Here is a 10,386-nt window from a genome sequence, read left to right on the forward strand (position 1 = left end):
ACAGGCAGACACATAGATGCACAGGCAGACACATAGATGCACAGGCAGACACATAGATGCACAGGCAGACACATAGATGCACAGGCAGACAGACAGCCAGACAGATGCCTAGGCAAGCAGAGATATGCACAGAAAAGCAGACGTTCAAGCAGACTCAGATGTATAGACAGAGATGGAAACGTAGATAGTTAACTGTAAATACGTAAAAGCATATCCCATTACAAAGTAATAGTATCTACCATAATAATAATAATAGTAATAATAATAATAATAACAATAACAACAACAATACTACTACTAATAAATAAATAGATAAATAAAATTTCAAATAATACAGCATATCAAATCCTCATTTCCAACTGACAGAATTACCAAACGAAAATCCAAATGGGCGTGCATGACAGCGACCCTCAAAGGATGTTGTTAGCTGCTGCAAACTGGACTGTGCATTGCAATACACCTTTAATATTTTCCCAGTATACCTTTTCCGTTTTTCCGAATAATTAATCTGTCATTCGGTCTAAAAATGAGTTAGTGTTCGATGTCATGAGGGGTGTACACGATGTATCAATCAATATGTTTACACACCTGTGATTTTTCAGCCACTTCGGTCCTTGGATAGGTTTGGTATACCTATAATTAACGCCGTATCTACGCTTTTCCCAAATGACGTCAGGTATGTATATTCTCCTTAATTGAAGATCCATTCTTAATCTTACCTCCACTCTAGCCTTCACTACATCTTTGTCCGTAACTTCGGCAAAAACTGCTGACAAGAGAAGGGCCCCAATGAGGAGCTTCAGCGAAGAATGACCTCTCTCCATTGTTGCGAGCGGCCGACTGAGGCTGTGCGAGAGAGGGTTAAAAAACGAAGGCTTTTGAGGCAATGCAATCATGTTATTTTTTATTACTGTTGTTATTTTCTCTTTAAAGTTGGTGCAATGCATTAATTTGGTAAAATTTGTTTATTTCGATTTTCTCTGTCACTGTCTGAAGTGAATTGATTTAACAAGTATTTCCGAATTGTATATGTTTTCCCCATTAGGAACTAAGGAAATGATATGTTTTCTGTTTAGAGAAAAGGTGTGTTGATTTAAGTATTCATGAAGAGTAAGAAATCGCGGTGTTATACATTACCGAAAGATATGATGATGACGATGAGCCCATAATTTTAAGGAATGTGGTGCTCTGTATCAGTAACAAACATTTAAAAAGATAAAAAGGATATTTCGTAGGCATTTATCAAATAGCTTCTATTCTTTTTTTGTTGAATTTAACTGTAATATTTTTTCAGAGTATTAACCATTTTCGAAGGGCTGAAATGTTTCCTTTGGAAAATCGAACTTTTATCAAGATATATTCATATATCACTTTCTCTCAACCTATGCTTTTTCCAGAGCCACATATACATCAATACAAGACGCCAAAAATATAAAAATGAATTATTTTCTACAAATGACAGCGAAGCGTGTAATTTTTTTAATCCCAGGCAACAGGGGAGCTCATTTGACCACATAAACAAAACATGTCTCTCATATGCGCAAGTAAGTGATGGTCGCTCACCAAGTTTTTCCCACTTATCTCCCAAGATTCAGTCTCTTCGTTAATCATTTATTTAATGAAGAATAGACATGGCCTTGTGCATCTTAGGATATAAGAATTGTGAGATATAGAGGCGTAGATTTTGAATAAGGAGATACCGTGATAGCCGCTGGTAGACGCTTGCCGCTCGAGGGCCACGATGCACAAGAAATAATATTTTTTCTTGAAGGTATTTTGGGCTGATTATTTACCGAGATGGTTGTTTTTGAGAATTTTGACGGCATGGGGGTGAAGTTCTGTATATTGGTGATATATGGAAAACTAGTATTTTCGTAAGTGAGGAGTTTTCTCGGGTGTTTTGGAGCGTGAGGGTGAGAGAGATTTGAATCCCATCGTTTATTTCTATGTCTACTCGAAGTTATTAAGCTTCTTAGACTGGCATTATGAAGTAATATATCATCCAGTATTTATCTCGTCGGTTTAGTTAGTATTGTTTCCTCTCATGATGATGATATTATCTCTGTTGCAGCCATCCACTTGAGTGAAAAATTTTAAAATATGGAAATCGTGCATTTGCACCACTCTCTATGTTATTGCTTCTAGATGACTCCACTTTTTATGATCTGTGATGGAAGGCTGATTGTACCAAACTTGAAAATTGTTTAGTGTTTAGTGATTGGTGCTAGCTCTCTGGTAAAGGCCGACAAACCATCACTATGTATTTCGTGGCAAAGAAGAGACTAGTTGTCACTTGATAAATCAAGGAGAAGGTGTACAAACTGTGTTTTCAGAATATATATGGTGGAGATTTGTCAATGATAGTGAGAAAGCCAGTGGCAGACACGCGGATATGGTCCATGAAGTGCATATTATGGCCGTATGCTTAAAGAAATTGTGTAACGTACATCAGTTATTGACTCAATTTTCTTATACTAGAATTTTTGTGATTGTAGGACGTCTTAACATAATCTTAGGATTTTCAGTTACAGAAGTACAATATTCTTATTCTCTGGCCTTATCTTGGTGTATCAGTTGATTTTGTGCTTCAAAGAGTGGATTCCACAACTTCATTAAGCATACAACTGTTAATGTCGTTTACATATTCTTAAATTTCACATCTTTATTCCCCAGAAGTTGGATTGCATATTTTATTTAATCATAGGGCAGTTTGTTTCTCTTGAGTTTTGGTTAACCGTACCACAAGTGTTTCCTCAAAACATTCAAAGATTAATAATTCTGATTTCCAAAGGATGCTTGTTCCTTCATAACTTTGCCTCAGGGTTGTTTGATATCTGTGTCATGGACAAACTGGTTATTTGCCTGAGTGACCCGAGTTACCACCATGCAGAGTGTTTATGCATGCAGTTGCCCACATGTCTTTCTCAAGTTTATTACCATCCTAGCACATTTCAGCCTCGATAACTCGCAGCTTGTTGGGTGTGCATCTAGTAAAACTACACCTTTACACTTTTTGTTCAGACTCACTATGGTTATGAATCAAGCTGATATATGATGATGTTGAATAACGAGGATGGACATGTACATCGCCCAGGCAGGTTGCTCGTCAGTGTGTTGCATACAGCTAATTGTGCTCCAATTTAAACTCGAGGAAATGGCTCAAACTATCCAGAAGAAATAGGTTAAAAGGAATGCCTCTCACTTTGGTTGTCAGGCTCTGGTCTACACCTCTCAGTACTGGGTAATATGGTTAGGGTTGATTGCCAAATGTAAGTTAAATGATCTAATAAGAAAGTAGTAGTGAAGAAGATTGGTTGTATTTTTTTCCAGTTTGCATGTCTTTAGTACACTAATTCATATCATACCTTTAAAATTATGGAAGTATTGTTTGCATTTCTCCCCCCCCCCCCTACAAAATTCCATTTCCACTAGGCTAATATTAATATTGATAGCTGAAGGCAGGGGTAACATTGAAGTACTGTACTACAGTAAATGTGGCATCAAGGTTTAGTTTAGTTTGCTGATTTTTAATGAAGTTGGAATGTAATTTAGGGTTTATCTCCCTTTTTTTATTGGCTTGTCAATGGTTTAAGCTCAAGTGACAAACTAAAAATATGAGAAGCATGGTTTTCCTGCTGTATGTGGATTTAACTGCAGAATATGTAAAGATGTTTCAGTAAAAGGGAAAAAAGAGATAGAGTGTACCAAGTGGATCCACAGTGACTGCAATCATGGCTAAACAATTGAACAATTGATTAGTCTGTGCAACATAAACAGGCTTGACCATGTATAGCATAGATACTTGCCATCTTGCATATGGCATAAAGAGGTTAAAAATAGTGAAAAATGTTAAGATAAAGGGAGATAGGTAACCATTATAGAGGTCACCAAGATCTGTCTTATCAGAAATTACATGATAGAGGTTTGCTAATTTTTACTTGGGTGCAAATTATGAATCTTCACTGGATTAGATTTACTTTCCAGAATGATTGTAACCATATTTTACTTTGCATTCATTGTTTTTTTATCCCAAAAGTGTAATTGTTGTGGTACTTTTTTTTTCTTCTCTTGTTCTTAGGGACGTGATACTAATTAAGGTTTTCTAATAATCTTTTCACAGTAAGTAATGAGGTGCCAGACCAGCCAGTGGTATCCCCACTTTCGGGCGCTGTCTTTGAGCGCCGGCTTCTGGAGAAGTACATTGCAGAAAATGGAACAGACCCCATCAATAACAAGGAACTCAGAGTTGAACAGCTGATTGACTTAAAAGGTATGTTTACTCACAATTGATAATTCTGGCTTTTGAATGAGACAGTAAGTTTGTAACATTGGAAAAAATAATTTATAAACTTTAATCCATAAGCTCTATTTTAAGCAAGGCCTTTTACTTGCCTCTTGCAGTTCCAACTGTTGCAAAGCCAAAACCTCCAAGTGCAACTAGTATTCCTGCAATCCTCAAAGCCCTGCAGGATGAGTGGGATGCTGTTATGCTTCACTCCTTTACTCTGCGTCAGCAGCTGCAAACTGCTCGCCAAGAACTCAGGTTGGATTTTTGAAGAAGTTTTATACATGAGTGTGCTAAGATAGGGCATGAAACAGTTGATAGAGGTTTTACACTACCTTTCAGGTTATGGCTTTCAGAAACTACTTCATTCTCTTGATTGTATCAGTTAAGTTTTATCCAGGCTAACTTAAGACTTTGTTTTTTTATTGGTAGGTCTGCAATTTTTTGTCCAAATCAGTAGTTGGACACTGTCAAACAGTCAATGAGGAAGAAGTGGTCTGTCAAAGGCCAAGAAACCATCCTTTTGTATATTCTGCCTAAATCGAGCCTGCACTATTTTCTTCATAGTTGAATTGCCAGGAAATGAAGATAAACTATACATAATACAATTGTTTTGTTTGCTCTTATAATTATTTTATCAAAGACTCATTTTATCATGTAGAGGTTTTGATATTTAAGATGTGCAGGTCCTAGCTTTTCAAAAGAAAAAGAAAAAAAGTACATGTATATTTTTTTCCAGTCATGCCTTGTATCAGCACGATGCTGCTACTCGTGTCATTGCCCGTCTGAACAAGGAAGTAACAGCTGCTCGTGAGGCCTTGGCAACACTCAAGCCACAGGCCGGTATTGCACCTGCTACCCCAGCTGGACCAACAATTGTAAGTTGTCTATTTAAGTACCTTTATTGTGTTTTTATTATTTTATTATTATGATTTGACTTCTCAGTTTACCCAATATGATATAGAAATATTTTTAAGCAATCTAATATTAGAATATATTTCTAGGCTGCCACAGCAGAAGCAGGAGGTGCAGCAGATGTTCCAGGAGAGGGTGCAGGGTTAACCGAGGATGTGGTAGCTCGCCTGCAGGACACAGCCACCGTTCTCACACAAGAACGAAAGAGACGAGGCCGAACAATTCCAGAGGGGCTTACACCATCGGAACAGATCAGGAGCTTCAATACACTTGCATCACATCCTGTAAGCTCTCTTGACTTACCTATCTTATTTCAAGAATAACTTTTTCTGATGTTTTGAAGAACAGCATTTCCTATAGATAAGTCCTGTTATTGTAAGAGTGGATAAGGAATAGTTTGGTTATAGAAGAAAATATCTATCAGCTTATGATTATCAACGAAACTTTCTTTGATGGTAGTTACATTATGTGTAAGCATAACCCAATATATTTGAAAGATTATTAAAGTATCCTCTGTTTCCCCACAGGGCTTGCATAGTGCTTCAGTACCAGGTATCTTGGCTTTGGATGTGCATCAGAAGGACACCAGCAAAATTGTCACTGGTGGAAGTGACAAGAATGCAACAGTGTTTAACAAGGATACAGAGCAGGTAAGATACATATACCAAAAGAAATATAGAGATGGATCATAAATTTGTGTGTATGTAAGTGTCAGCCTGATATGAGTCATCCTTTGATTTCCAATTGCTTACAGATCACTTCCTTGTGTCACTACCATGTTGGAAGTAAATGCATACTTCCACACTGGTTTCTATGAAAAAGGGTTAAAAGATTTCTTATTTGTAATGAAATTTTTATCCTTTACAGGTGGTTGCTATCCTAAAGGGCCATAGTAAGAAGGTATCCTGTGTGGTTTATCACCCCACAGAGGATACTGTTATCACAGCTTCTCCAGATACACAGGTATGTAACTATTTATGATGGATTTGAAGAATAACTCGAAATGATATCTGTAGGCTATACTCTGATTATTATTATTATTGTTATTATTATTATTATTGTTATTATTACTATTACTACTATTATTACTATTATTATTATTATTATTATTATTATTATTATTGTTATTATTGTTATTTTTTTTCTACATCTATTTGCTTCAGGCATTAACCCATGCAATCCAATGCTTATCATGTTACATAAAAGTGAGGTATGATAAGTATTTAATGATACCTAAATGTCCATTTTCTAGATCCGTGTTTGGAATGTGGGAACTGCTCAAACGCTGCAACTGATCCGAGCTCACGATGGACCTGTCACTGGCTTGTCTCTTCATGCAACAGGAGATTACCTTTTGTCTGCTTCCCGTGACCACAACTGGGCCTTCTCAGACATCAGGACAGGACGAGTGCTTTGTAAAGTGAGTTGAAATGGAGGCAGACTGTGATGTGGGCCTTAAGACATCAAAGAGCTTTTCTACTTTGTTAGTTGGTCTTTCCTGTTTAATTGGAAATTTAAAATGTATCTTATGCACATGATGAATGTTTACAAGTTTAAATGTAAATTACAGGCTTTTCCATATTATTGCACAGAGATATTAGTGTGTCTGTATTATGACACTGCCGAGGCTCTAATAATACCATATGACAGGTATTGTATATTACTATGGAAATTTGCAGATTTGATCATAGCAGTTCAGTTTTGAATTTTTAGAATTATGAATTGAGACATATTGTCAGGTGATTTGGTGTTTGTTATTTTACATGTATGATTAATTTTGTCATTTTTTACACTAGGTAAGTGACACATCTGCTAGCTCCCCTCTGACAGCTGCCCAGTTCCACCCTGATGGTCTCATTCTTGGAACGGGAACTCAAGATGCCACTATCAAGATCTGGGACTTGAAAGAACGATCTAATGTGGCCAACTTTCCAGGTAAGATTCAATTAGTTTCTTTTTTTTTTTCTGGATATGAATCTAAGAGAACGCTCCAGACAAAGTCACTATAAAGTATCTTTGTCAAAGTGTTTCTTCTATGTAAATTTGATGCAGGTTGAAATACTGAGAAGACGATCTTGTGTGTTTCCCATTCAGTGTAGGTAACATTTTATTTATTTCTCTTTCTGTCTTTCCAGGTCACAGTGGGGCTATTAGTTCTATTGCCTTCAGTGAGAATGGTTATTACTTGGCAACTTCAGCTGAGGACTCCACTGTGAGACTCTGGGATTTGCGTAAGCTCAAGAACTTCAAGACAATTCAGCTTGATGAAGGTTATGAAGTGATGGACTTATGCTTTGATCAGTCTGGCACATACTTAGCTGTTGCAGGAACTGATGTTAGGTGAGTAATAATCTGTTATTTAAGGAGCTTTGACGGTTTTCATGTTGAGCCATGTGCAATGTACATTTGACATATTTTTGGGTTTGTGCTTGTTGTTATATTTCTTTACTGATAGATTGTTATTAAATCCACTTTTTTATTTGTTTGTCATTGATGGTTAAGATGGGTAATTTTATTTTCTCTTACAGAGTATACCTGTGTAAGCAATGGACAGACTTGCGGGTCTTCAATGATCACACTGCCATGGCCACTGGTATTCGCTTTGGCTCAAATGCAAGCTATCTTGCATCTACATCAATGGACAGAACCCTGAAGATCTATGGGCCGTGAGAGGTGTATATATTTTTAGGAATTTTTTCATTTGAGATATGTAGAGTAGCAGCAAGATTAGTTTATTTAAATTTTTATGAATTGTTGCAGTTTTAGGAAACTGGCAGGTATATGTGACTATGTTGCACTGTATGTCAAAGGTCAGTAATGCATTATAAAAATGGAAGCTTGCTCAGAATGCCTGGTGTGGACACCGTGGACAGTGTCAGAGAGAAACAGCTGCGGTGTAATCATACTGTACATTAGAGGGCCAGTTTTACTTCATTGTAGTATTATTTATGGCTCTGATTGAATTTGTTATTTATTGTTTTTTTAATCAAACTCACTGTTCCTTTTGGTGTTATTCATGATCGATTATCTTTTTAATGTCAGTTATCCTGTCAAACGAACGGTATTGTATCCATAGGAAATGTTATAGGAAGTATAATACCTGTCTGGAAATGATGGTGTGTCTTCCCTAGACAAAGAATGGAGAAACCATATTTTTCGTATGATGCCTTTGGTAAGTCAGGCTATTATCATCATTATTTGTTCTTTTTGTCAAAAAATGTGTCATACCTTTATTACCAATAATAGCATAGATTCTCAGCTTTTTGTTGTCATGCACAGGGTATACCATTCCTTTAGTGCTAACACAGGCAAGACTGAGATGCCAAGAAGAAAGTTATATTGGTCATATATGGTGATCTTTCAAGCAAGCCATTCATGTTTTGTTTCTTTTAATTATGTGTTTTAATGTTTATGATGCTTATATAAAGTAGTGCACAACTAAAACTGTTTCTAAGATGCTTCAGAATTAAAATATGAGAAAAAGAGAAATGCTTGTAATATCACAAAAAAGTGATTATATATATATGTACTTTTTTTTTTTTTTATTGGTTAGAAGTCAACATGGATCTGCATCTTCATGATAATGCCAAGCAATATGGTGTACGAATTGTTTTCCTAATTGCTATTCCCATATGCAAAAGTAATTGTAATAATGTTGTGTTTAGTTTATTGGCTGTTTATTTTCGTTTTTTGGTCTTTTCTTTTATGAGAAATCATACCATTTTGTGTGTATATACTTTACATCTGTTAAAAAGATTGATTTGTATCCATGTCCAGGCAGTATCAAGTGGCTCACAGCAGCAAGTTTTCAGTGTACTAGTTGTGTAAAAATTTTCCATTTATTCAGAATGAATGTGTTTCAGGGATGTTTTTTTTTATTATTCTTTCTCTTTCATTCTTTTCTCTTATCTTGCATTCTCATTTTTTTCTATTGTTAATAAATTGTTTATGATTCTATTTTGTTCCAAATTCATTCCCAGTTGGTACATCTTACAAGATATCTTTTGCCATGCAGCCAGTCATACCGAAGTACAATAGATTTTTAGCCTGTGTCATTTATGTAATTTCCACATACACAAAATTGTAATAAAGTTTATGAAAGAATAGATGCTTAAGACTCTGATGTCCGTTTAGCCTCTTTATTATTCAGTAAAATTGTTAAAGAGCAGAAAGTGATTGATTATGTAAGTTTAATTCCATGGAGAAGAATATAATCTTTAGAGTTGTGTTTGTCTCTAAACCTTTTTTTTTTACTATTTGTTTAAGATATGTAACTTTAGAAATTATAAATTTATTATTAAGATGTAAAGGAGGAAAAAGGAAAGGATTACATTAGGCTGGTACTTGGTAAGAAGAGATGGTATGGAAATGAGTAGAAATTTGAGATACTTGCAACTGGGACAAGATTTCTGCAGCCAGTTTTGTCTTCTGTCTTTAATTTGATGTAAGATGAATGAGTAAGACATGAGAGCCTCTTAAATGTAATGTATGGTAATAAAAAATTATTAGTAAATATTGATAATTTATTTTATATTATCCAGACTTGCTCAGGGATATATACTGTATATATAGAAAGATAGATAGATATGTGAAGAGAGAGAGGAAGGAAACAATGAAGGGTGAAATAATATATAGAAAAAATATGAATATTTTAGCATTACCAGATGAGGTGACATAAGGCCTCCTTTCATAGTATGGGAATTGTTCACATGGACAATTATAGTTACTAAATCTAAATCCAATGCAGGTGCAGATAGAAAGACATCAGTAGAGAAATCACAAGCAATGATAAATGCCCTAAACCAAGTCTCAATTTAAATGTATGCTTTATGGGTACGTGTGTGTGCCTAGGGAATTACTCAAACATGGAGCATTCAAAAGCAAATTTTCTGTATTTCCTTTTGTTTTCTATTGCTATATTTTGTTAAAGTCGCTAATGACCTTAGATGTTGATGCGGTAGAATTTTTTTTTATATATGAACTGAAATTGACAAAGTACGTGAGTGCACTAATTAGTCACTCCTGTCATATTCAATGTGTATAAAAGAATGAGATGTATTTCTGGAATCTACAGACAGAAAACATTTCAATAATTTTTAGGTTTCCAGTAAGAAAACTGGTACAGTTTACCTTTTGCCCCTCCATCCTCACCAAGTGTGCATAAATATAGGATGTGTAATCCATAG

General features: G+C 35.5%; 1 protein-coding gene and 1 pseudogene across 2 annotated transcripts; one reads left to right on the forward strand and one right to left on the reverse strand.

Moving 5' to 3' along the window:
• The window catches only part of LOC113818568 (selenoprotein M-like), a 10,144-nt pseudogene extending 9,268 nt beyond the window's left edge, over positions 1–876 (reverse strand).
• A 511-nt stretch (positions 877–1,387) lies between these two features.
• On the forward strand, positions 1,388–9,713 carry Prp19 (pre-mRNA processing factor 19). 2 transcript variants are annotated; one of them, XM_027370766.2, is made up of 11 exons: positions 1,388–1,544; positions 4,121–4,270; positions 4,402–4,543; positions 5,025–5,163; positions 5,290–5,484; positions 5,728–5,850; positions 6,068–6,163; positions 6,453–6,620; positions 6,997–7,135; positions 7,336–7,540; positions 7,729–9,713. In XM_027370766.2, the coding sequence occupies exons 1-11, from the start codon at positions 1,526–1,528 to the stop codon at positions 7,868–7,870; spliced, it is 1,518 nt and encodes a 505-aa protein (XP_027226567.1). In that variant the 5' UTR covers positions 1,388–1,525; the 3' UTR covers positions 7,871–9,713. The 2 variants fall into 2 exon arrangements, with proteins under 2 accessions (XP_027226567.1, XP_069985485.1); XM_070129384.1 differs by having other exon boundaries at positions 1,539–1,771.
• The last annotated feature ends 673 nt before the right edge of the window (positions 9,714–10,386 follow it).

The sequence above is a fragment of the Penaeus vannamei genome, chromosome 2 (assembly GCF_042767895.1).
Source record: "Penaeus vannamei isolate JL-2024 chromosome 2, ASM4276789v1, whole genome shotgun sequence".
Taxonomy (NCBI): Eukaryota; Metazoa; Arthropoda; class Malacostraca; order Decapoda; family Penaeidae; genus Penaeus; species Penaeus vannamei.